Genomic DNA, 27953 nt, shown 5'->3' with positions numbered 1-27953 from the left:
TGAGTTAGTTGTGTGTTCTCTTGCATAAAGATAAAATTCTAGACAAGGAACTAGTTTTGCAAATGGAGCTCTAAGCTTTTTTGCCTTTTTTTTCAGAGTTTTTTGCAAAGATTGTATACTGAACTGTACTGTTGCTTTTGTGGTCAACTGTTTTGTGTCTAAATGTTTTCAGCCAGCCCTTCTTACTGCTCTTTCTCTTTTTTCCCCTAAACTGTAGTTAGTACTCTTATCCCTCTGGTGACTTCTGGTGTTTACTAAACCTAATTACTCTCTCCTTACCTTGGAAACAAGAGATGTCTCAGTGGAAAAACAGTAGCTAGTGTCAGTACAACAATACCAATTTCAAAAATTTTCTTTTTGCCTTGCTAGTAACAGGCAGATGGTGTCCTTTTTCAGTACAATTTCTTCCCTAAATTCTGCTTCAGATCACATTTGGAGTATGAAATTGCCTCTTTGCATTGTAAAGCAGTGCTCTTAAAGGAGATTTCTGCAAGCCTTGGCTGTCACAAGTTGCTTAACTGTTCATATGTTTTCTGCTCCCCACCCCAAAAAATAACTGAAGTACTGATAAATATCTGACACTACAGTTGAATATAGAACTGTAGAAAGACATCCAACACACTCAACCCTACTAGCTGTTCTAAATCTAAAAGTCTGCTGGAGAGATTTGATACAGGATGAGTATGTTAAATATTTATATCACCTACCAAGGAAAAATATAGTTCGGAAGCAAAGCCAGCTTATCTGTTCTGAGCAAAAGAAGTTGAATAGCTGAAACCCATTCACATCATGGGGTGTTTTGGATTTAGTCATGTTCCTGTTGAAGTCAATGAGACTCTTTGCTCCAGACTTCATCTAGTCAAGACTAAATTAAAGGACCTGCTTGATGTGCTTGGTTTCACTCGTAGCACATAATAGCTTCAGTAGGCATGTAGGTGATAGCTAAATGGAGGTTCTTATTTTCAGATGGTAGGGCTCTGTGTTTCGAAGTTTGCAAGCTACATTTGTACTCCGTACACATCTCATCCAGTTGATGCATTTATGATAGGCATGAAATGAAGATAACACTAGTTATTTTCAAAGGGAGCCTGGATAGCAGGAAGGAGCTGCTAAGGAAAAACAAATCAAAAACCAAACAAAACACCAAAAAACCACACCGAAGTCAAAACAGTAACTTACATGTGATGTTAACACTTAAACTGTGCACATACTGAATAAAGCATAAAAATGAACCTACATGAGGGGCTTTGCTAAAAAAAAGAGAAAAATTTGGAGAAAGAAAAACTGGAGTGCTGTGAAAAGCAGCTGCGTGGCAACTTTTGCATTCTGGCTCCACCGTAGTGAGTGATGTTGGATTTTGTTATTCCTTCACTTAGACAAATTAATTATATGTGAAGGATGCATCAAGTATTTGTCAACATGAAGTAAGTAAAATTGCTGCTTCAAGCTCAACTTCATGGAAGAATAGTTAATTGGAGGGTAGATATAGAAGACCTAACAAATTATCTCTGCTAGTATCACTGCATATTCCACGTGTGCATTTGTTCCCACTTGATATGTGTAATAGATAAGAGAATCTCGCTACAACTTCAGTTGCTGTGAAGTAGGTTGAGGTTTGGAAGTAACAGGCAATTACAATGGCACTTAAAAACCTGAATAGCTCTTAAATTACTTTGGGGCGTTTCCAGTGTGGTAAAACTGGACTTAAACATTTAAAAGCTGCCTCTACTGGTTTTGCACCTTGTGCAAATGAATGTCACCACAGTAGAAATGGGTTGTAGCCTTCAGACAAATAAAGCTTTGCTATCTATTCAGTCCTTTTAATTTGAACTGTCTAAGGTATAAAGCAATAGCTTTTGCGAGGAAAATGATACTGTGACATTTCAGTGCCAGAACACAAGGTTTGGAGTATTTGTAGCCAATGGGCTCACTGCTCTGTGCTACTCTTCTTTCTTTGTTGGCACAAAAACTCTGATGTGGGAGGGGGCTGGAAGGCAAAAAAAGTTTTTTGCATCAACTAATCAAATTTAATTACATGTTAAGTACTATGGAGGCAGCACTGAATAGATTGACACCACACTTGCCATTCTCATTGCAATCGATGGCAATTTGTGCTTCTAGACTGTTAATTTACTGTCATGTAATGAAGCAGTGTCTCCACTGCTCTTATTATTAAAAAAAAAAAAAAAATCTAATCCCAGAGTGGCAAGATGCACAGGAATAACGTTAGGTCTGAAGTTGATAGATCTGGTGCCTTTATGAAAAGTGCTGATTTTCCAAACAGCTCTTGACTGTTTCACCAAGTATCACACCAAAAATTAACTTAGCTGGAAGATTATTTGCAAGAAAACTCCCTCTCTCTTTTCTTGTCTTCCCCCAGAAAAACGTTTGGTGAAGGCTGCATTGGCCAAGCTGGTTAGCTTGCTGACTTCACCTATACCTCTGTTTGTTCATCTTTACACATATCTGCTGTCTGTGGTCCAGTGGGGTGCTGATGTTGTCAGAAAGATTTGATTGAATTAAATCTTATTTTTGAGAGGAGTTTAAACAATTATTTTACCATAATATGGTAAAATAGTGCTGCAGAATTACTAATAATTTAGATTAGAGTATAGTGAGATCACCAGCACCTCTGTAACAGTGCCCACCGCCAGTGTTCTTCCCCATTACCTTTTTCCTGGTCATGGAGTACTTTTTCTGTCCTACAGGGAGCAGAAAATAGCATTGGATCTTGTGAAAAAATGAATGCATCAGCAGTATAACTTACATCTTTAAATCTTCCTAAAAAAAAAAAGCTCCTGTTCAGTTTAACTGTTCACATACTCAAATGTAGAAATAACTCACCTTAAATAACCTGGCATATATCTGGCTGCGATATTTCTTTACAGTTACTATTTATGAACCTTCCATTGGTATCATTTTTACTGCTGTCTAGTGGTTGTAGCAAAGGCAATAATAAACCTGGGTCCTGTGTTCAACTCCTGGTTAAATTTATTTTTGCTCCTTCTTGTCATGGTAGTATACTGCTTACACATTTCTAGCAAGTAAAGGTTCTTCATCAAGATGTTTGTGTAAACAGTTTGTATGGGATGTTATGGAAATACTCCTAGTTAGGCAGGAAGCAGGACAGCTGGGAACATCTGTGGTGAAATTCTTTTAAAGCAAGCTCATCCTTTTCTTAAAGAGAACTAGCAGTCCTTCAGTAGAAAAGTTTGGAAAGTGTTACAAATAATACTCGTTAATGATTTCTTTAATAGTATTTTTAGACTTTCATATTTCAGTGGACTTCATTTTACCTGTGTGTGAATATTGCTAATATCAGAATCACTTAAAGTATTAAAAATGTGATGCTTATACTTATTACAAGTATTTGAAGTAGTAAAACAGGAATATTGGCAATGTTTCCAGCAGGAGAATGAGTGAACTTATAAAGCCAGTTGCAAATTATTCTACTCATCAAATCAACACAATTTGCCACTTAAAAAAAAAATCCTGATATGAAACGAGTAGCATCGCCCTATTAAACCTGAATTCCTGTGTCTCAGGATGGACCTCTCAGGTAGGACTTAGGGTCAAGGAAGACAAGACGTATGTGTAGTGTGCAGTGAATGTTTTTTTCACTGTATTTGTTAGTGGCACAAGTGGAGGTGTTTGTAGTTAGAGATCTTTCATAGGGATTAACGTAACACACATGTGTTTTGGTCTTTGCAGTAATTATGGGTATACCCAGTGAACACCGCAGTTACCTGAAGTATCGGCTCCTCCAGACAGTTTCTGTAGTCTTCTGTCCCTCCCTCCCTCCCCACCACCGGTTAAGCAAAAGTTGAAGTCTGCTGTCATTGCAGTTCTGTGTTAGCTTGAACAGATGAGACTCGGGGGAATGTTAAATGCAAAGAATGGTGTGACTAATGTTTTAAATCTCCTCAACAGGAACTGCTTGGTCTCCCCCTCCTTGAGGGCAGTGCTGGTACTCAGCAGCAGCCTTTGCCAAGTCTCTATTGCACAGTTTGGTTAGGGTTCATGTCACAGAATTACAGAATGGTTGAGGTTGGAAGGGACCTCTGGAGGTCATCTAATCAAACCTGCCTGCTACAGCAGGTGCACCCAGAGGAGATCGCACAGGAAGTCATCCAGGTGGGTTTTGAATGTCTTCAGAGAAGGAGATTCCACAACCTCTCTGGGCAGCCTGTTACAGTGCTCTGGCACCCTCAAAGTAAAGAAGTTTCTCCTCATATTCAGATGGAACGTCCTTTGCTTCAGCCTGTGCCTGTTGCCTGTCATCCTATTGTTGGGCACCACTGAAAGAAGTCTGGTCCCATCTTCTTGATATCCACCCTTGAGTTGTTTATAAACATTGATGAGATCCTCTCTCAGCCTTCTCCTCTCCAGGCTGAAGAGACCCAGCTCTCTGTCTCTCTTCATATGAAAGGTGTTTAGGCCCCAGGTGTGGTCAGCAAGTGGTGGAAGGACTGTGCGACTCTCAAAGGGTGGAGATGTATCTTGTGGCTAATAAAAGTGCTGGGCGCTGCCCTGTTCTCTGTTCTGTTTTCAGTGGCTCTGGGTTGTGCTCAGGCTGTTCCTGAAACAATGGTGTGCAATGTTCTAGCCACGTCCCTGGGGAGTCATCTTTGCTGCTTAATAACAGGAAAGCTGTTTAACAAAACAGGAAGTACACAAATAGGTCCTTAAGTATGGCACAGTGACTGCCAGGAGTTGTATAAGTGCATTTTGTGTGTCTTTTGAAAAGGGGACATTTCCAGCAATGCTTATAGCTGCTATGGGACACCTGAGATACCATATTGAGTTTGCATGGATGACTAACCAGCAGCAACCAAAGCGGTTCTGTTAAGATGCTATTTTATGTGGCCGATTGGCAAATTGAGTTTCACCGCTAGGGTAGCTTTATGGTACCCTGTCAAAGTTAATTTTAGACATATGTTAAACTATGTTGGTATTCCTTAAAGGATGGCATGCTACTGAGTCCTGAAATACATTTTCTTAAAGTTGCGAGCTTATCTCTAATTTTGGTAGCTGCTTAAATTTTCCTTCATTCTCCAGAGAGTTTATTTCATGTCACTGTGGTGGTATGTGTAATCAAACAGATGAATAACACAGGCGCTTAAACTGTAAATTGGAATAGTAATAGAAAAGTAAATATAACTTTCATTTTTGTTTTATATTCTATTTTATACTCATAAATCTGTGACTTCTCTAAAAAGCCATGTGTACTAAAAGCAGAATTTGGATGTTAGCTATGTTTTGTAACTTGAAATTGCAAACTGCAGTCATCTATTTTATGAGGAAAATGTTAGAATTTAACTTTTTAGTGATCTTTTGATAAAATATGATTGTGCATAACAGCACTGATTATAGTGCTTTCTACATGCTTAGAAGTGCTATTGCCTCTCTTTTTAAAGAACATTAGTGAATTTGAGTCTAATCTGGATTTATTTGTATTTAAATGGATGTAGAGCTGCATGAACACAGGAAGCTGTTGCTGGATACCTTCAGAAACAGTTTTGGCCCAAGGGCAATAATACGAAATATAGCTGAGACTCTTTAAATTCGCACTGCATGTCCTACTTTTTCTTCCACAATATCCTTAAGGCAGCATTACAATGCCACACTTAAGTCCAGTGACATTTGTTATAGTCATATAACATCAGCTCATACTAGTGTGATTGAATAAATAGATTCACTCTGTCCTCTCCATCCAAGATAGATGCAGATGCTGCACAAAAGATGATGTTGCATATTAATGTGCTAATCTTGTGGGCGAAAATGGATTTTACAGGTCTTTTTTGTACAGTTGTTTTCAAGGAAAGATGATGGTTCCTTGCAAATTTCTGAGCCTTACATAGACTCTTACTCTGAAAGACTTGGGGTGGTTCAGAAAAACTAGAGAGAAACAGCAGACTCTTGAATCTAACATTAAGCTGAGGCCATAAATTTTCTGTCAGATAACTAATCATGTGTTGGTTGTGAAGGAAGAATTGCTACATTGAATTAGGGGCAGGCACAACTGATGAAACAAAGTTCAGTGATTCCATTAAAGTTCCAAATCAGTTTTGAGTTGTAGGTTGTTTGGGTTTTTTTTTTTGCTTTCATTGCAATGAAGTGCACCTCCATAGTGCATAAGTAAAAAGTGACTTTCAGACTTAAAGGCTTAATTCTTCCTACAATTTCTACAATACAGTTCTTCTTACAGTTAGCTGTTAAAACCTAGGGTTGTTGGAGCCAACTTTGATACATAGATCTCGAATAAATCTATGAAGCAAAAAATTGTTTGTTAACTTCTCTTACTTGGATTTGTAAGTAGGTGTCTCTCCCTGTTACTTGATATTTATCCCTAGCATACTTAGAATGCTTACCAGCCCTTTTAGAAGCAAGCATGTTAAAAAATAGTTGAAAAATAGTAAAGCTGTCTACATATCTGGCTTTGCAGAACGTAGGAGACTGCTGTGCGTGTGTGAGAGCAGAAGACAAAGCTTCACAGCTAATCTGTTAGTATCTGTATGGAATATGTGGCACGTAGAGAGATTATAGTCAGTGATTTAATCTATGCGAGTCAGGTCAGGTTTGAGCTGGAAGAAAAGGTATAATGAAAAAAATGTGGGATGGTGTTTTGTGGTAAGACTTGAAGCAGTTGAGCAGTCTGGTGAAATGCCTTTTATGTCTAGGTAGCGTTTACCTTGCCTCAACAAGGAGTGGTGTAAATGGTTTCTGGAGGCTTCTTCCAGCCATGTGTTTGTGATGCTGAGCACGGTAGGGCAGACTACAGTATGAAGAAATGGGTTCAAGCATTGCAACTGAAACGGCTTCTTTCTTTCTGGCCATGCTTCAGCCATTTCACTCCCAATCACAGTAAGAACTGGGATCTTCAAAAAGGCTGGAAAAGGAGAAAGTTGGTCCAACAATTCTGTTCTCTGATGGTGTGTGAGGGTTTCCTACGCACATGTGGGTATGTAGTGGGTTTCTTCTGTCACACCACACACACACTGTCCCAACTGAAATTGTTTTTCCAGATGTGAAGATAATCCATGCCTAAGTATCTGCAAACAGGGAAATTGGCAGCCCTGAGCGTATCCAAGAAGGATGTGGAGGGAGAAGAAGGGATCAGGATTTGCACTGGGGAGGCAATTAATGAGATCTGGGAAGGGCTTGCAGATGGTGTGATCTGCTCTTGGTGGGATTCCCTGTCCCAGTTGAGTCTGGGTCCTGACTTTGTAGACAGAGGCTGCAGAATGAAGGGCAAAAGCATGCTGTGTCCTGTGCTTGTGATGAAGCAGCAGAGGGCACCAGGCAACAATGAGCAACTTCTTGTATAGGAGGTGGAAAGGAAGAGGAAATAGGAAGGAGCAGAGAGGAGTGAGGAACCTCAGGCTTCAACATCACTCTGTGCTTGGTTCTTTGGACAGATTTGGGTTTCAGGGATGACAGGGCACAGCTGCAACTATAAGAAAGTATGCAGGAAAAGAGAAGACTGCTTCACATGCCTCTTTGCCTACTCAGAGCAATACCTGAACTAGAAACTTACTTAAACATGAACCCCTTATAGAAACTTTGCTGTTAGCTTCCAATATAGCTTTTTTTTTCTCCTTGAAAAGCTATGGAATTCAAAGGTTGACTGTGGTGTATATGATGAACTGTTGTAGCAAAATTCAAATACCTAAACCAAGGATAGTAGATCGAGACATAGTTTACAAATGTAAGGCATCAGCACACTAATACATCCTCATGCAATTACTTTCCATTCTGTTGTCATCTTTGTCCTTAAAAACTGGATGTCTCACTGCACTGTGGTTTTGTTGTTGCTGGTGGTGGGTTTTTTTTAAGGTGGATGAAAAGTTATTTCTTTCATGTACATATGGCCAGTCCCTCTATATAAAAATATCCATGCTCTAGGCTTTGCATTATTAGTACAATAAACTGGTTCTACCATCTTCACTTCCTTCTCTTTTTCTTCAGACAGTGGTTTGTAGCACTATCTGGTTAACTAGCATGTGTCAGGCTTTGTCCTAGTTCAGAACAAGCTAAGAAATCAAGCATCAATATTGCTCTTCATCATTTAGAAAATAACCAGAACAAACCTGATCCACTGCTAGTCTAAGCTGGTGGATGGTTAGAGTTGTCTTCCCTAAATTTGTTTGTTTGGTTTGCAGTTATCTCTGAATGTATAGTTGCTTATTAATATATTTATATTTGTAGTTGATACATACTGGCTAGATGAAAACATAATTCAATTCTAGATGTTACAGTTCCAATAAAATTGACTATATTATAAATACAATATTAAGAAAAATAACTTTGTATATTAAGTGTTAAAAACTGAGCTAGTGCTTCTGTAAGCTAGGCCTATGGTACATGAAGTAAAAAGTGTTACGGGCACAGTGCTGAGATTCCAGAGTATTAGTCAAGTTTGCATGTGTACTATGCATTTAACAGACAGACATCTGTCTGATACAGTAATTACATGCTTAGTGTTCAAGTCTGGGACTCCTTTAGGTCCTTTGTGAAACTTGAATTGTAAAGATTATCCCTTCCAATCTACTAATCTGCTAGAAAATTTGCGCATTGCTATTTTGAAGTGTGTGTTTAAATTCTTTCCTGCCATCATCACTGTTTTTGTCAGTGTACCACTAGTAGGGTTGACAAAGTGTGTGGCTGTTTGACATCATCTCACCTGTCTCACCCGATACTAACTTTGTCATCCTCAAGACTGGGAAAGAAACAGGTACTGGTGGAATGACAGAGAAACACATAACTCTAAGACAGTGGTAGGGCACAGTTAAAGAGTGTTGATAACCAGACTTTCCTTCAAAACTTGCTCTTCAAAAAAATGCACAGGCTGGGTGGTCAGGCAGTTGCAGTGATAACATGAGATGAGCTGACACTGATCTTTGTACTTTTATTTTGGAAGCCACCAGCAATTTGGAAGATAATGCATTTTCTTAGCTGTAGTTCACGTATCTTTACAAACATCATAATCTAGCTCCTTGCAGAGCTTCAGTATAAGGTTAATGTAGGTTTTAAAACATCTTCAGAACTCTGAGTAAGGCTAATGCAACATTGGGATTCTTTATGCTTAATTGGTGTAGTAACAGATCATATCAAGATACTGCCAAATGAAAATGTGTCGTTAACATGCTTCCTCTAGGGGGAAAAGCACTGTGTTCCAGGTCATTACTAGCGCATTTGACAACATCCTGAAACAGTTGTACAGGCTTGAGAGCCATATTCCATAGGACAGGTGACATCTTAGGGAAACAAAGACACATGGGTGTTAATGAATTGGATCAAGGCATGTTCTTGGTTGAGAAATATTGAGGCTTTAATAGATGGTTAGTTTTAATAGGCACGTACACAGAGAACCCAGTTCAAAGGCTGTCATGTGGGGAAGAGTCTATTGGGGTAGGAACTAGTGCTGAGGCTTATTTAGGAGCCTTAGTGCAATGTCACACTCGCGTTGTTGGTATTTTGCCTGCCTTGGACTCATGGCAGCCTCCAGTACCTCCTGATGACAGGGGAAGCTCTCTCTCCCTCATGAGAAGATGACAGGGGCATGGTCATAACCCAACAGAAAAAGTTCAGGGCAGAGGGCTTGCTACACACTGTGGGTTATCACTTTGGGGCCTGAAAGAATATGATTCAGATTAACTGGCGAGGTGTAGGCTGACATCTGTCTTCTGAAGAACTCTTGTGCAGAAGTAGTTAAAGACTGCTTGGGGTTGCTTAGCCTTTTGTGGAGATCATGCAAAAGCTTACTTAGAGAGATCTGCGGTTGGAAAACTTGCCTTGTTTGCTGTCTCTTGTTTTCTTCCCAGTTGACTATGTTCACAGGTTTCCTCTTCCACTCCTGTTTCTGTATAAAGTATGTTGTAACAAAACTGTGCCCTTAGTTCTTGCTCTGTTGTCAACAAGCAGGAAGCTAATAAAGAGCTGCATGTGGTATATTATAGTTTCTAGGTAACAGCTTTAGGCTGCAGGACTCTGACACGGTCAGTAAACAATTGGTTTCTTACCTAATAGCATTGTAATGGACAGGGAAGTGTTTGACATGCTAATGGGTTCTGCCTCAGAAGAGACTTGCCCTACTGGCATGAAACCCCATGTGGCCAGTGCTGCAAGATATGTGTGTCTTAAGCATGCGATTAAAGCACTGAATGGGCATAGAGTTCTTTGAAGTATGTAAATATGTCTGAGATTTCCCTTTCCTTTTCGCCATGGCGTGTATAAAGATTCCGTTACATGGCTAGAAGTGAGGAGTGAAAAGGGATAGATTTAAAATGCTGTACTGGGGCTAGAAGTCAGTGCCATAATACTAAGTCAACAGATGAGTTCGCACAAGAGAACAGACACAGACTTCAGAAACAGTACTTCAGACTGAATGCCTGGAAAAATATGTGATGATTCTGCACTCCTCCTCCAGGCTGTGCCAGCATTTAAGGAAAAATATGCTGAAAACCAAAAACCTTTGTACTCCTGCAAAGAAAGGCAAAGGGATTTCTGCTGTGTATGTTTTAATCCTGCTGAGTCAGTTTAAGCATCTAGGTCAGGTTTTACCTGCCTGCAGTTAAATTTTATTCAATTCCTGCAACCTTTTGAAAAGTTTCTGTGATGGTTACTTGTTATTTTGTTCAGAACGACTTGAAAACAACTTGAAGACAGCTACAATAAGCTGATGTTCCTGGACATGGGCAAGTGACTGACCCTAAAGAAGGGAAACTCGAGAGGTTAAGGTTAAGATTAAAGGAAGGGGAGAGCCGTGGTTCTGCTCTAGAAAGCATTCACTTGTTGTCTTGGGCTTCAGACCATGCTGATGCTGGGAAGAGATGCAAGGTGAGAAGTGTTGTTTCTCTTCACCCAGTTTCTTGAGAAAAGACCAGCTGAATAAGTATCTGAGGTACAGTGTCATCTTCAGAATTTCAGTTGGGCAAATTGTTTAGGCACAACTCTGAAAAGTGAAGCTGCTTTCCTGTGGGGTGGAACTGGTTCATTACTGATGTGCTTAACACACAAACAGCAAGTTGGGGCTCCCTGCACTGGCTTATACAGACAGGCCTGAGGCGGAGCTTAGAAACAGAACATCACTTCTTCAGGAGTGTGTGTTGGTACAGTCATCAGCCTGGACTGTGAGTGGCACAGCAGGAACGTGTGTATTTGACACTTGCCAAGGTGGATGCAGGCAAAAATTACAGTTAACCAAGAAGTGGAGCGGCTTGGGGGGGTTGGAAGACTTCCATCCAAGTCTAGCCTGTCAAGCCCTCTGCAGACACCATTAATTTAGTTTTGTGACTGCTTTTCCTGTATATTTGTCTGTAACCATTGCCTGGGTTTATAGCCCAGAGCAGGAGTTTTGAAAGAATTTTGGGTGGTAATTTACAGCTAGCCAAATTTCCAGGTCCTCTCAAAGATAATGTATGTACCACTGGAGATTAAATTCAACTACTTCCTTATTTGTGTGGATGTTCATAAGTATTCCTCTCTGAAGTGTCACCAGGCAAACTTGAAAATCAAAGCCGTGAGATCAAATGGTTGATGGGTCTTTCTGTTGCATTGCTCAAATAGCTTGTACGCATTGCGGTGGTGGGAGGGCAGTGGGGGAAGATGGTGGGAGAACTGTAGAGATTTTTTGGTTTTGAGGCTTCAGAACTAGCTGTGTAATGATTTAACATAGAAGGTGAAGTTATTTACTCACTTATGGGCTGGTTCAGATGTGAGACTGAGATTTCGTAATTCCTGAAGGGAAAAACCCCAGAATCAGACCCATGGGTCGTGCAGTTCTGCATCGCTGGGACTAACTTGCTCACAGGAAGAAAAGATAAAGCATCTAAAGGTCAGCAGAGCACATCTATGTTCTTTAGGCTCTAATAAAAACAGGTAGACCATCAAGTTTACTTTAGTGTTTATCAGTGTATTTGGAGAAATTTGATCCAGCTAAAAACTCCACTGAATGCAGTTTAACTGTAAGTGTTTCATGACTGTTAATGTTGTACAGGATACATATTTTGTAATGCTTTCTGTAACTTGGTTCAGTGTGTGTTGTGGGGTGTGTTGGCAGCATATAATTATCTTTATTTCAGTCTTTTAATTGTAACTTGGCTGATTACATAAATGAATATCTATCTACTTTGTAAGGATATATTCTTGTCCAATGTTCCCTGTTATTATTTGTAGCAACCATTCTGTTCTGTAGTCCTCTCTAGTCCTTACTCTCTTTTTTATTTTGTATTGTTTTTAATTTGGTTTGTTGTGTTCTCAGCCTCTTTGCCAATCTAACACCAAGAAGTCCAGGGGTGGCATTTTTGTTTGGTTTGGTTTTTTGGCAGTGGGGGAGTGTGTTCAGTTACCAATTATAATTAGGCGTAAACCAGACTTTTTTGAAAGAGGGAAAAGTCAAGACATAGGGGCAACTGAATGCTTCCTCTTTCATGTTTGGGAAGTGAAAATATCTGGTTGCTGTTTTAAGTCTGACCTCTGTCCTAGCTGTACAAAATGGTCAGCCATACAGAATGTGAAACCACCCTGAAGGTAAAATAATGGATTTTTTTGTATGATTCACTGTAAGCTTTGTGCAAGCTCTTTTGTTTATATTTCATATATGCTGTATTACTTAACGCTAAAATATTTACTTAACATGAAAATATAACTGTCATTTAGTGGGTTTCTATGTTGACTTCAGAACCATGTGTGGTGCTTTTCTCAGATGTTTTAACTTCATGGATTTTATTCTCATAATATTAGAGCAATAGAAACAGGGGTGGTTTGTGTTTGCTGTTAGCTAATTGTGTAAAGGATTTCTGTGTGTTCATGAGGCAGACTAAATACAGGCAAACAAAACTGCAACCAAATGGACCAGATTTTATTTTAAATATTTTCTTTTTCTCTAATCTTTTATTTACTCTCAAGAGAAAATCCTCATTGGTGTTTGACTTCTGTTAATCTATGAAATCAGGAGGTTTTTCTCCTAAATGGGAGAAAAATCTTAAGATGCTTGAGATGCATCAAGGATAGAGGCAGCTTAGTTGGAGCAGAAGCTGATGTACAGCAACAGAAATTGATAGTTCCAAGATATTGAATTCCAGGTTGGGAAGACTGTGTATTGCTGAAAGCTGCTGTTCATGTGTCATTAGTTGCCAAGTAATCCTGTTGGGAGACAGGTAGTGAAATTCAAAGTACCAGCAACCTCTCTAGACTTTCAGATTGCTTTGTAGTATCTACTTGCTTATTTAATTTTAGATAAGTTTTTGAAGCATGTCTTCTAGAGTTGAGAAGAGCAAAGGAATAATGTCTGGAAGCCAGGTGAAGAAGGTGATCTCTACAAATGACCAAAGAGTCCATCAGGCCTCTTTGGCCTCTTAGTTTGAGTGAAGAATGTATTATACCAAACACATCAATGACATTCTGGATGAATTAATGTTTTCATATAGAGCAAGAGAGCAGTTTCCAAAGAGAGCTTTTCTTCACAGAGTATTATATTATAGCAGAGAACACTTGGCAATTGGGGTGGGTGTGCACACATGTAGAAAGCAGGCTGCAGCCTCTGGGCTGTCTAGGAATAATTAGATTTTGGGTGGTTACATCCATGAGCCTGGTGAATGCTCTCCCTTTCACAGAGAGAGAGAGACCCATTCTCTATCTGTATCATACGTGACCCAGTGGAAATCAATTCACCTGGCTTCTCATTTGCTGCCAGGAAGTTTCTGACAAGGTCTTTGCAAGTTTTGTACAGCTAAGCTGATTTAATGCCGGTGTTGGTCTAGGGATACAGAAATATTGCTGGTGTTCATGCCTGCCTCTCTTCACCTACCTAAAACTTTATCAAAGATGTTACCTGGATTCAGGTAACTTCAGATTGTGCTTCTGCAGTCTTTTTGTGTGCTGGTCCTTAGTGGTGACCGTATGTGACCAGTAATACTCAGGAGCTCTCAGCATAGCTATCCAGCTAGAAATGGGGCAAAGGCCTGAGCGGGGAAAGAAACTACATCTGTGGCCTGTAGCTGCGCTGGGAAAATTCCATCAGAAAGCCACTGTCTGGCGTTCTGTCAGGTGACATAAAGACTTGGAAGAAAGCTCCGCTGTTGGTATTGCATTCATTAGAGGCTGCGATACCACTGCCATAGCAGGACACCTGGGAGATACCTGCAAGCCCTGAGGTGCTCTGTGTGGAGGATGTCTCTGCCTTCCTGGTCCCATGAGTGTGCCTGGACTGGTGTAGCAGGTGAACTGGCAAGTGAGAAGTAACCTTTTGTTGCTGGCAGGACTCGCCAGATTGGTCCTTTGGCCAGTGGTCTTGTGGTGCATTGGAAGTCCTGCATCTGTGTACACATGGGCTATCGGCATTCTTTGTGACACTTCCCAACCCAAAACAGTGCTGACAGGGGTTACTGTGGTTTTGGATGGATAACATAGGTCCTCTGCTCTGGGGTGACTGTGGGATCATCACTGTCTCCAGAAGCATCCAGGAGCCGTGACAGGACCACAGTTGCAGTGTGAAAGCTGTCCTGAACTCCAACTTGTGTTCTGCTCCAAGTCCCGCTCTGAATGCCAGGTGTTCTGCTGAATACCAGGTCACCTCTTCGAAGGCAGAGACCGACGCCTTCTGTAGACCAAGATCTACATCTTGTTGGTCATTTTTTCCAAACTGAACCCAATGACTGGGTATTCAAATAGCTGTGCAACAAAACAGCGAATAGCCTGGCGGTGTTAATCTACCTGGTTTTACATGGAGCCTAGACCTGTTATGAGTTCTGTCCTTAAAAGTAAGAAGCCTTAGCTTTTACAGAGAAAAGTTCACACTCAGACCTGGTAGTTAAAAGGCTTGGCCTCCTTAACCTGCCAAAAATATCTCATTAGTCAGTTTTCATGTATTGCTCTGGTAACTGTTTATTGTTTGTGGACTAGAGGGCTTCCTCAGGATCTGGGTTCTTGCAAAGATTGCTGAAAGAGCATTGCTAGCTGTGGGAACAGGGAGGGCATTCAGTGGGACGAGGCCAGTGTCTAAGGTGCTTGCAGTTGCACTCCTGAGCCCTCACTGCAAACATTAGCAGAAGGACAGGTACATAATCACCTTGTTGAATATACAATAGAAATAACTATGTGCTGTTGAAGTGTTTGGCTTTCAGGTCCTGCAGGCAACTCAGGCTCCTTTTGAGCTTTTGTGTTGGCAAGGAAGGGCCACTGCGTCTTGCAGAGTGTTTGGCTGCGTTGCAACAAACCTGGTTACTGATGCCCGGGCATACTTTGATTGATGCACAGATCAAATGACTTAGGAGTGGCTTTCGGGTGACGTCCCACGTACAATGATGTCAGCAAAAGATTTTTAAAAATCTGGGTGTGGCGTAACTGCCAATTAAACTGATTAGTGCTGTGGTTGAGTCCTGAGAAGGAGCTCTGGCTCTAGGGCCCTGCCTCTTGAAGTATCTTATTTAGTGCCTTTGTCTCGCCTTGTACAAGACTTATACTTGGAACCTTCACTGCAGCACGCTGTAAATTGAGGTAGGATAGAATACCAAGGGCTACGCGCCAGCTCTCTTCCTATCTTGGGAAATCGGCTACCAGCTCGCAAATGTCCCTGACTGCTTGGAAGCTGGGACACTGGAAGAGGTCCTGCGAGTGCCCTGGGATCGGGATGGATTGCCTCGCTGCCCTGTTGGCAGAAGTCAAAGCTAGCCAGGAGGTGATGCAGGCTGGACAGAAGGAAATAAAGCGTGATGTGGAAACGTCTCAAGAGGAAATCAGAACAGTGTTAGCACTGCAGAGGAGCCAGCAACAGGTGAAAGAAGATCTCAAAGCGGAGGTGACGTCCAGTCACTTGGATATAAGAACTGTGCTTGAGGAAATCCAACGAGTAAGAGAAGAAATGGTAGCTCGTTTAAATACTCAGGCTGATCTGGTCTTACTGATGAAAGAAGTGAGCGCCAATTTAGCATGTGTAGACAAGGCTTTCCAGAAAATGGAGGAGAGGCAGAAAGTTTTTACCAGCCTGCATCTTCTTGCAAGAGAAAATGTTGACCAAGGATTTTCCTTTGAAAAATGCTTACATGAGACACACAGGAGTTTTGAAGAACCTGTGGAAGCTAACTGTTTGGACGAAGAATGTGGAAAGAAGATGTTTAGGGGTAAGACAATGGTGATGGCAAAAGTGTGGGGAGAGAAGTGAGGTTGTTCTTACTTGTGCTTGTCAAGTAGTTTGTTTAGGCTACTTGGAATTCTTTTAAGAAATTGAATTTTCTTTAAAATTGAATCTCTTGCTTAAAGAAAACAATTTATAGCTAGTATAGACATTAAAACACAGGCCTCCCTAGTACATGATAAGTAAAGGAAGGCTTTGATTTGGCTCTGCAAACCAAAAAGTGGGTGTTAGATGTTTCATCTTGTAATCCAGCAAGAGTGCACAAGATAGAGAGGCTCAGGAAACCAGTGGTACCAGGCAAGCTCCAAGGTAGCCTGCCAGTCAAGTACAATGTCAAGTACTGGGCAGTACCCCAGCACTTGAACATAGCTTTATGAAACGCACCCTCATGTACAGAGAGTTGTGTGTTTCTTGCTTCTGAACACCTGTTAAGTAGAGAAGCTATGTATGGGAAACAGTTTGCTGTGTGGAAAAGCTTGGGATGTGTCTAATATTCTCCCCAAAGAACTGGAGTTGGCAGTGACATCTATGTAGCAACTGCAAAGGGAGTGGGAGGATTTCTGAACCTTTTCTAAGGTTATGCGGTATTCTTTTTGCCAGCGAGATATTGAATCTTCTGTGAATGATTCTGCATCACAAGGTTCAGTCTTTGCAAAATCATGGGGGGTTTTAGGTTTGGTTGGTGTGTTTTGTTGTTTGTTGTTTTTTTTTTTTTTGCTAATGCGAAGGCTAGGACATTAGATGGTGATTCTGCCCAGTTACTGTGCTTGTCCTTGACAATCTGATTTCTAGTCTTTGTAAACTGAGTAGTTCACCTAGATTGAGTAACAGTGTTTTCAAGTCTGTTGGACAGGAGTCATGGACCTAACCTAAGGGTGGAAGGTGTTCTGCTTTACAAGTGTGACTATGTAAAGGTGAGAAGGCAAAACTGATGAGGAATTGGGCTGGTAACCAATACTGTCTTTAATTTAGACTCTATCACTGTGTTCTATCACTAATTAGAATCATGATGCTTTTGCTTTAATGAAAGCATGGCTTTTGTTTTGACATCGCAGCCTGCCTTGTATACAAATCTGGAAACAATCTGTCATTGCCCAGAGGTACATGGGCCATAAATAAGCGTTGGAGTGTCACTGGTGTTAATCTGTAGAGGCAGCTCGTGCTACAGAGGTTTCATGCTAGCAGAGAAATGCTTTTCAACATTTGAAGTGGCTACGTATAGCACATGTCTGGGATAAAATTGCCAACAGGAATGTCACTGTATTTCTCTAGTGCATTTTTTTTTTTCAGCTTTTTTTAGATTCGTATCCAGGGTTGGCTTAGTTGGAAGTTTGAATGAGCTTCTAGGAAAAGACTTGATAGTGTGGGTACCACAATAAAAGCGATGATGTGAAACTGGCAAACTGATAAAGGCTGACTGAACTCTGGGAACAGTGGATATCTGGATTCTTGTGTCATTTGTGGTTAGCTGTTAAATCACTGTATTTAAATGAAATAACATCATTAGGTAACAGTATGTGATGTAACTTTTTCCCAGAATAAAAATTGTTTGCCAGCATTTGTTCAGGTTTAACACAGATCTGTCAGGGTCTTGCAAATGGTTGTAGAAATAATTTCATATAGCTAATTAAATGATGACATTAGCATCTGTATCAGTGAACTTACCCAGTAACCTTAAATAAAGAAAAGTGCTCTAGTTCTCTGTTTATTGTAAGTGGAGCATTCAGGAAGGGAGGTGGAATGTATGAGAGAGTAGGAAGGAGTATGTGAGCCAGTAGGGCAGGGAAGGACTGGCTGTACATGTTTATTCTGTAGTCCCTGCTCTTTTTTTCCCCTCTCTCTTTGATTATTATCTCTTGTGATTTTTGAAAAAGCTTCAGAAGGTAATGAATGTTTTTCTAAACACAGTATTCTCCATAAGATTGCTAGAAATCTCACGTGGTTGCTCTCACCTGTGAACTGTCGTTTGTTTAAAGAGGTCTACTCAAAGGACATTGTAATGTCTGCACTGTCAAAAAAGAAGTGCTCACATTAGTTAAAATGGTGGTAAAAAATAAACTAACTTAAACTGGTAGCCAAGTTTAATCTTTTTTTCCCCTAAAGATTTAAATTTTGATTTGGGTTATCATGCTGATAACTGCTCCACTATTAAACCACAAGATGGTATGTTTCTAATTCAAAAGATACCCTTTAACAGTCAGCATCTCTGAGCAGAAGTGTAGTGAAATCTCCAAGAATACAAGAGCACCAGAACATGATAAGGCAATATGCTGACAATTCTCTTAACTATGAATGATGACAGAAAATCTTGCCATGACAGGATTTATTTGAAAAACTAACAGGCTCAGGAGGTACTTTATGCCAGCTCAGTAAGAGAGGCACAGAGGGCATCAGTATTTTGAACAGGAAACTTGTTTTCAAATGGTTTGAAAAACAAGTGAAGGCTCTGCCCAGCTGATGTATTAATGCAAGAGTTGATGTGTCAGTCAAACTTGCATTAACTGAGAATCAAAGCTTTTGTTATTAATACTGTCTCCAGTTATATGATTGAACCTGACACTGCTGGAACTGTTCCAGAGTCACTTGACAACCTTCAAACCAGGTTCTTGGGCTTCAGAAAGGATTCATGAGCAGCTACTTCTAGTTGGTTAGTCCCCATTTTTTCTATGTGTTCCTGTTTTTCTTTTCTCTAAATCTCACCTCTCAGGTTTTTTTTTCACTTATCTTGAATAAATCTTGTTAAGTTGAAACTGTACAAAGTAATCTGCTTAGATGTCTTCATTAAATTGCCAAGGGATATCTGTGTATTGCATCACCCTTTTATTGCAAAAGTGTTTGCTCGCTCCCCGTGCGATCAAACAGGGAAGACCGTCCCTATCTGCAGAGCAGCGCTGTGCTCCCTTTCCAGTCTGAAGGCAGCAGAGAAACCTGTCACCTCTGCGGTGTTTACGAATCAAGCGCTGGGTTGTGTAATGTGGTTTCCTCTGAGATGAGGTGATTGTGTACTGTGAAGGGATGGAACTTGCAACATAACTAGGAATATTAAATCAACAATGTCATTCTTGGACGATGAATAGTGGCAGGGCAAGCTTCAAGTACGTTACATTTTAGAGCATTTTTTAAAGTCTCATCCTTATGACTGAAATTGCTAGCACCAAGTGCTGCAAGACCTCTAGTTAATAAAGCTCAAAGCAGGGAGGGATTTTTTTTGCAATGAAAAATTTGAAAGGAATAAAAGGACCAAGTAAATGTGGGGAAAATGGGTTTGTGTTCAGCAATACTTTAGAGTGCAGGAAATGTGAAATCCATGTTGCAAACAAAAGTAATTAATTCTTCTGTTAGAACTACGTTACTAGATAGGTAGGATGACAGATCTTGCATTTTATGAAAATACTTATTTGAAGCACACTGTGAAGACAGCATGCTGAGAAGTAAGCCACAGAAGTACAAAACTCTGTATACAAAGTTATGGTACTAGAAATGAACCTGACACATGACAGGGTCTGCTCTGCTATGCTACTGAAATAACCCTTTCTCCTAGTTAGGACTTCAGGAAGAGTTTGTAAGAATTTATGACTGCTTTCTTTTGCACATGTCTTTTAAGTTTTGGTGAGACTTCAGTGTAAAGTGCGTGTTAATTAGTTGTTGTTGTTGTTGTTTTAGTTGACAAGGGCAAGCAGCGGAGTCCCAAGAGCTCGTGCATACAGACTCAAGCCTCCACAGATGTGCATCCACCTGCCACTAAAACAGCCGAGCTGACACAGTACAAAACAAAATGTGAGACCCAAAGTGGAATCATCCTGCAGCTGAAAAAATTCCTGACAAGCAGTAACCAGAAGTTTGAAGCTTTAACAGTTGTGATCCAGCACCTGCAGTCTGAGGTAAAAACTTGCAGCTAATCAATTTTAGCTTTAAGTAGTTGAACTCTTCTCAACAAAGGTTTCTGAAACCCAATGCATGACATCTGTGTTTCTATTGCAATGATTTTTGTTTTCCTGTGAAGGTAGCAGTAAACCTGCTCCTGGCATCATTTGAATAGAAAAAATAAAAACCCCAACATGGAGTTTTGTGGTCTCTTTGTAGCTTCACATCCTTTTTAGAAAAGAAGCTTTTAAATGTTGGTAGTCAGAGTCCTTCAGGTTTGGGTACCTTTTAAGCATATACTTCAAGTTCTGCCCTTGTAGGAACGGCTACTTTCAACAGATAATCTGCATGGCCTTGTTTTGTTATCTGATGTTGGATAGAACAGTGTATAAGGGGCAGATAAATTTTTGAGCTATTCAGAATAAAGTGTGAGTTATAATGATTGTGCTTATTGAATCTTGCATTATTGGTGGTGTCTTAAAATTACTAACATTTCACTTTAAATTCCACGTGCATTTCTATTTTTTTTTTTTTTTTTTTTTTTTGAGTGGGATTAATCTGATGGGATTTAATCTTTATTTGTTCTAGTCTGTTTGACGTACATAATGACCTAATCAGTTTGATATTACACTAGAAACTTGCGGTCTGCTTTGAAAATTTTTGAGAGAAGAAAGATCTGAAGCTAAGGAAATTATAACAGTTACAGATTTGTGCTGCAACAGTTGATGCAGGCTTTAATAGCACTTCCTCTTGCATTTATAACTAATGTTCTGAGATTGGTATTTATTTTATTTCAGCTGTTCTGATATACAGTGATTTCATAGTCTGGTATACAAAGAAGCACTGAGTTGTCTTAGTATGCTGTCAGAAACATGACATTCTCTTCTTGTGGGATAATATCTGCTTGCTCTCATTTAACCTAAAAATACTGCATTTAAGTCCAAGTCTAGTTCAATTCAGTAAGAATAGTGGCTCTTGGCCAGTTTTTAGGTTGACTTTTTAAAATTCTTGCTTGGAACACCTTTCTCTGCGTAGGAACTAGTTTAAGATCTTCAAAGCAACTTGATACAGGATTTTTGGATGCCTGTCATCTAATGTGAAATAGTGAAATTTTATATGTGAAATTCTCATTGCTAAACTTCTGTGCAGTCTTGCAATTACTGTATAATAAGCACCTTGATTTTTGGTATCTTTTATAGTTAAATATCTTGGCCTAGATTCTTCTCTCAAATATTTTGTATTGCAACTTTTCAAAATTCAGGAATACTTTATCAATGTAATGTATAATGAGAAGAAGTCTGTCATACATATTTGCATCTTCCAGCCTGTTTTACAGGTTGCTTAGTCTAAACATGATTTTTTTCAATCATGGGAATGGTTTTTAAAAAAAAAAAAAAAAGGTGGTGTTGAAAGGAGAAGAACTGCATGGAGGAAACTAGTAATTTTGCTTCTTCCTATTTTATTATTCTTTTGCAGATGGGAAGAAAAAAAATCTTATTTCTGTCACATTGTATACAATTAGTAATCTTGGAGAGCTAAGTCTAAGCACATGAACCTAGGTTAAATATGACATATCTATGTACTTTCATACAAGTTATTGGTATTGTGATTGGTTTTTCCCAGAATTAGACAATGCTTGGTGAACAGTCACTGTCTTACTCTTGTGTACTTACCCAGGAGTGAGAAGGACTCTTCTGCCGTGGTGGTCTAAGGAATACTCAGAATTGGGTAGTTAGCTGGGGCAAACATCCCGTAGGATTTTTGTGTTTTAGGGAGCACTGAAGATTTGTTTTGGTTTTGTGATTTGTTTTGAATTTGTGTTGTGATTTTTGTTTTTTTCCTTCCTGGTGAGGTGTGGAGTCTGGTATAGCTAAATCTCAACTGGCCATACATTTGTTTTTCTGAAGTATCTCCTGGGGACACCTCTGGTGTAGTTTTCAATCTCTTTGGGTAAACTCAAGGCAAAACTGAAGAGTTGGGTTTTAGCTTGTACAGCAGGGGCTCATAGCTTAACTGTGCAGAGCCAACTAAAAGTAGCTTCAATTTTTTTGTTTAAAAAAACCCAAACAAACTCATGCTTAGCTGATGACATGAAGAACAAAGCTGTGCTTCCATTCCCCCCAGTCGAGCGAGTGTGAAGTGACAGGACGCAGTGTGAGCTGATGAAGCAGCTGGCTGGAGCCGGAGGAGGGTCTTGCTCTGGACTCCTCTGGTGCTGGCCTGTCCCTGCAGAAGGCTGATTCACCTTCCAGCTCCCAGGAAGCTAACTTGGGCAAAGAGAAAGCATTTCATTGCCAGATCAGTGATGTGGACTGTCGTGATATGTGGTCAGAGTCAGTGTGAGATGGGGTTGAGGACAGGTTCCTTGGCCAAGTGGAGGAAAGAGCCAGGGTGAGTTGGTTGGGTCACTTAGAGGCTGTGCATCCCAGCCTGACCCTCTTGGCAAAACCTGCCCCAGCCTCTCCCACTTTCCCTGCAAAGCTGAAGCTATTGGCAGGTGATTCAGCTGTTGGGTTTGAGTTTGCTTTCCTTTTATTTCCAAGAGGTCCCAATGCATTTCTGCACAGAAGTTTAAAGTTGCTTCTCATGAGCTCGTTTGAAATGAGATATAGCTGTGAAGGAAATCAGGACTTGCTGGCAGTGATTTCTGTCAAAGATAGGGCCAGCCTATCTGGAGTGAAGTTGAGAAGCTGCTGTTGAAGGGTTAAATGAGACTGAGCAATGCTGCTGTGCTCTTTCTGGCTGAGCAGGAATCTCTCACAAAACTATGCCTGAGCTCAAACCTGTTTGTTGCAATCCTTATCTTGGAGCTGTCAATATTAACAGCTGGCTCAGATAATACCTTCACACTTGAGCTGTCAGGGTTCGTCCAGAGGGTTTCTGTGCTTAACTACCTTTACCAAGACTCTTCTGAATTTAAAAATGCTAAAAACCCAATTTTTACCTCTCAGGAGCTACTGTTGCACTGGGTTAATATGAGATGGAAACCTTATGGCATCCAGAATGCTTGATGGCAATGAACAGAGTGGCTGGTGAGAACACCACGCAGTACCAAGCTTTTCCATTGTCAGACAGGGCTATGCGCACCAGTCACGTTAGAAACCTGTGGGCTGATCACAAAAGCAAACTCAGTCTTTCTAGACCTCTGCGCTCCCCCTGATCCCCTGGTAATTCCTGTGACTTCAGAGCTGTTTTCCTGGTTTTCAGGTTCAAATGAGAAAGGAAAAGTGGCAGTACAGAGGAAATGGTGAAATCAGCCATTTACAATAAGTACGTGAAGTGCCAAGGAAAAACATCTTCTGTTAACCTTTAACTGCATTAATCTCTGAAATTTGCACCACTACATTTGAGTTGGTCTTTTAACTTCCGCTGATACTCATTTTGCATATTAATTTTGAATTTATTTCTTGTGCGTTCAGTAAGAGATGTGTTCACAGAGGCTTTAAACGCATGGTTTAGCACATGGTCTGTGGTAAGTCAGGCCACGGCTGCCGCTCCTGCAGCCCTGCTCTCTCTGCCCTTGCCCTCCTCTCTGCACGGGCTGGTGCTTGCCTCGAGGAGCCAGTCTGGGCACCCATTCAGGAAGAAAAAAAAGTAAAAAAAAATGATTATGAGTCTGGTGTTACAGGCGGTGAGCCTCTACTTCTTGCCTCCTGTGGGGCGCTCGGCCTCTGCCGGGCCTCAGGGCTGCCCCTGCAAGGCCGCACGAGTGCTGCAGCTGTGGGGTTTGAACCCCTGACTCACTGCCAGGGATAAACTCTTATGTTTGGGGATGGGGAGTGTTTGGTGTAGACCACAGCACTGACTTAATTTTTAATCTAGTTTTGGCTGTTTAAGGAAGACATAGGGTTCAAGTGGAAAGGTAATGTATTGTTAGTGACTTGAATGGCTTTGTTCAAAGTGTGAATTGACAAATATTACCTTTTCATCCTCTCATTTTAAAGCATAAATTGCCACATTCAGAACTACTCAGTCTGTTTAAAAAAACTTCAGATGGGTAAAGGTTTAGTTGTTATAAACACCCATTTCTGTTCTTCTAGTTTAATAAATGAATCTAAGTGTTTCAAGAGCTCTCAAAAGATTTTGCTGTAGCTTCAAATTTGTGTCTGTTCTACAGGGTTGAACAGAAACAAAATTTCACTGTTGTGCTTCTCTTGGTATGGTTATGGAAAGACTGGTATTTATAGTTCAAACTTTACTTGGGAATGACTGTGGTGGCATCTTCAAGGAGTTTCCTTCATAGAGGGAAGTGCCATTTGAGAGGCTACAGTGACTTGGCTATGGGATGTGGATGCCACTAATTGTGGATGTGACACAGGAAGTAACATAAGGAATGCGCTGGAAATTGTGTGGCTGAAACAGGCTTCAGTATTTCTAGGTAGAAATAGGAATTAAGCGTAAGTATTTATATATGAGCTACTGTATGTGGCATTTCCTGACATGTGGATGACTGTAAGAGTAGAGATACTAGTTTTCTTGGGAACTTCTTAGCAGTTGTTTTCCATCTTAGAATATACAGACACATGTATCAGAAAAAAAATTGTCCTGGCTTTTGTGAAAATTCAGCAGAAAAATGTTTGTATTTATCAAATGAGAAATGTGTATCTAGCTCAAAGAGCAAAAGTATACGTTGCATGACTAAACCCAAAACCATTTATACTAAAAGGAGTAGTTTTGGGGCAGTCACATTTTTGGCCTATAAATCCAAAATATACTGGCAGGACTATTGTTTAGAGCGGCTGTCTGTGAGTTAAATTTATAGTTTTGATTTTCTAGAAGCTAATGTCAAACTTCACTGGTTCTCATTAAGATTTTAATCCAAAGTGTATTTTGGCTCTTCAAATCTGACTTCCAAAAATACGGACATAACTTTTTACAAGAAAGTGTGAGGATATTTAGTTTAGATTTGTGTTTCTTTAGATTAAAAAAAAAAAAAAGTCACAACACAAGTCAAAAGATAACAACTTGCATTTGAGGAATTCAGATATTTTGTGTTCAGTAAAGGAGAGTAAGAACACAACAGCTTTCCCCTGTAAAGCAAACCCAGGCTCTAGCACTTTGCGTCTGAGGGGTAGCTTTTGGAAAACAAGTCTCAAAGTACCTGTAACATGTAGCTGCTGATGGGCAAGCATATTTTTGGCAACAGGTTGAAGATTTGTGAGCTTTAACATCCAGAAAAGAATTTTAATCCAGTAATTACTGTGAAACTAAGATCTGGTTGAAAAACTTTTTATAAGGTGCCTCAATTAAGCAATTTATTTGGTACACTTGGGTATTCAGGATGGGTTACAGGCAGAGAAAATCAGGAGCCCTGTCCTGTAGCTACTTCTAGCAAAAGGTGTTTTGAGAAAAGACACCTTTGACTGCAGCAAACTTGGTGTTTCAGGCAACCAGTAATGCTTTCTGTGAAGAAGTTGATTCTCATGACTACCTTGCTATTTCTCCTATTTTTATTCAAGGAGATGTGGAATTAATGACAGTAGCAAGCTAGGCGTATCTAATATAAAAACTAAAGGGAGCAGTTAATGCAAGAAAGAAAATAACATCTTTGCTTCTCATTTCCCTCTTTTGTATTGCATTTTCAGATTAAATTCTAAGCAGCCTTAAAAATGGAATGACAGAAAATACTTTAATATTGTGCTCAAGCATAGGATCTCCTAACATTTCAAAAGACTTTATAAAGATAATTATAATTTTATAGATGTGAGAACTTAAGTTGTGACAGTATAACTTGTCGTGGTATCTGATGGAGATTTTGTGATGTACTCAGCTGAGATGAACTGAGACAAAAACTTTAGAAAATACTGAGAAATAATAATTTGCTTAAATAAGATAATATTATTTTAAATGAGATCTGAGTTGTTACAGGGAAGGAAGGAGTCATTCTGTGTGATGAGTGAAAACTAATATTGGAATTCAGAAACCCTGTGGAGAACAGGCCGTTACAGAGAGTTGTGTGAAATAGCTTATACTACAACATCTGGACCTGACTTTATAAAGCTATTGCATGAGGGTGGACATCACTTCTGAATGGGAAAACAAGGATCCCATATGAGCATAAGATCCCGTGTAAAGCTTGTAAAAGCACAAAGAGCCCGTAAGTATATGATCCCTGTTAAACATCAAGTGACTCATAGCAATCTTGTCTGGCTGGTTCTCTGCTTTAGTGTTTCACACACTAAACATTAGGCAATAAACATCTGGTTCTCCATAAATGTACCTGCCAAATAAAAGAAGTAAAATACTAGAAACTACAGTGAGTCTCTATCAGCTAATCATGTAAGTGTTGTAATCTGAGGCTTAATTGAATTCTGTTTGAAGTAATAAGTCAAGGTGAATACTGTTGGCTTGTTTCATTTGGTAAGAAGGCAATGTGTGGCATTAATAAGGCCAAGAGTAATTTGGAAGCAGCCATTTCACTGTATGTTTATTGTTTCAAGATAGTTAATGACATTTTCACTTTATTGCAGCGACAATCTGCTGCTCCTTTCAAAAATATACATGGAGCAGAGGGTGTAAATCCCGTTTGTTGTGCTGCTTCCTTGGCTCATTTCTTTAGCTTGCTCTTGCATATGAGTGATATGAGGGAAATGACATTTCAGGGGTTTTTTTAAGTGTGGTGGGGCACAGGTGCATTTAAAAAAAAAATCTTTTCTAAAATTGCTGGCTTCTAATTAGAAGATTATTTAGAGGATTGGGTTTTGCTGGCAAAGGAGGAACAGGCACTGGTAGAAATACTGTAGTAAAAGGACCAAAATAATCAAAGTAAATGTCATACTGCAAAGTGGATATGAATGGCCCTTTTGTTATCCCTTCATAATTACCTCCAGGCTACAGCTGATGACACGAGTGGCTGAAGTTAATGCAAAGATGTGACTCAGTTTCTACATTACAGCCAATGGTAAAGCTCATTGTTTCATAACTGGTGTGGCACAAGGATGGAGTAGGCTCCAATTTCTAATGCTTTGTCCATAAGAGGAGTATCTCCTCGGATGAGAAGGACTCATCCTGTATTGAGATCTGTTGACAACTGAGACTGTACCAGTATTAGAAAAATACTGAAATGATTATCTTTTCTTCCATACAAAATTCATCTCCTGTAGGATCTAAGCACACATGTTGCAGAAGTGCTTGCAAATAACCATAATTTATTATTATTTTTTTAAGATGCTCATTATTTCTCTCTAAGTTTGATTTTAGGAGTAAGTACTTGTGGTTTGACAGCAAATGGCTTTCAAAAATCAGGCTTTCCTTTCCCAGAGTAAAATTGATTTGGCCCTGTACATGACAGTAAAACACATTTAAGTGCTTCTGTTCTCAGCTGCACTGATGAATTTCAGTTTTATGCCCTCTGAACAAATTTTATTTAGTCTGGTCTAATAAAATGCTTTTTAAAAAAAGCATTGTAGTGTTTTCATGTTTAGCACTTAATGTTCTCGGCCTTTAAGTTTTGAACCTTGCAATGGCTTGTTTATGAAGTGTATTGCTGATAAGACTCAAAGGCTGATCTACAGCCTTCCAGACAAGAGACGTTTCCACCTGCCAGTCCTGCCTGTGATGGGTGCAGGTGCTGTCGTTTGCCTGTGACTTGGAGCTGCCGAGTGCTTGGTATCAGCATCACCTCTCCACTCTCTCCACCTTCTCAGGGCAGGGACCGTGGCACATCCCAGCATTAACAGGGGAACGTTGCAGTATGGTTGCTACATGTTTGTGTCAGGGGAAAAGTCCCGTGACACGACCTGATTCCCTGAGGTATTTCAGGACCTGGAAGTGGGTTGTGTCTGTTTCTTTGTGATGTGTTAGTGCTTTGCGGTTTTTGGTTTGAGCAATGCATAATGCTTCTTCTGAAGCTGTTAATGGATAGAAGATATAAGGCTTCACACAAGTACAATTTCGAGGAAGATCTGGAAACATTAATCTGAGAATGAAAAATTGCGTGGGTTTTCTTAAATGA

The 27953-nt window shown here is 40.0% G+C and overlaps 1 protein-coding gene across 10 annotated transcripts in view; it reads left to right on the top strand.

The window, feature by feature from the left end:
• The window catches only part of MTUS1 (microtubule associated scaffold protein 1), a 123005-nt gene that overhangs the window by 73019 nt on the left and 22033 nt on the right, over positions 1 to 27953 (top strand). For 9 of the 10 annotated variants that reach the window (XM_065061081.1, XM_065061080.1, XM_065061075.1 and 6 more), the window contains one exon: positions 19799 to 20016. In XM_065061081.1, the coding sequence (XP_064917153.1) occupies positions 19799 to 20016 (218 nt within the window). Of the gene's footprint in view, positions 1 to 15372; positions 16122 to 19798; positions 20017 to 27953 lie in introns of those variants that run through there. The other variant, XM_005501183.3, reaches the window with a different exon arrangement.

The sequence above is a fragment of the Columba livia genome, chromosome 4 (genome assembly GCF_036013475.1).
Source record: "Columba livia isolate bColLiv1 breed racing homer chromosome 4, bColLiv1.pat.W.v2, whole genome shotgun sequence".
In the NCBI taxonomy this organism is placed as follows: Eukaryota; Metazoa; Chordata; class Aves; order Columbiformes; family Columbidae; genus Columba; species Columba livia.
This window is presented reverse-complemented; position numbering and strand designations above follow the sequence as displayed.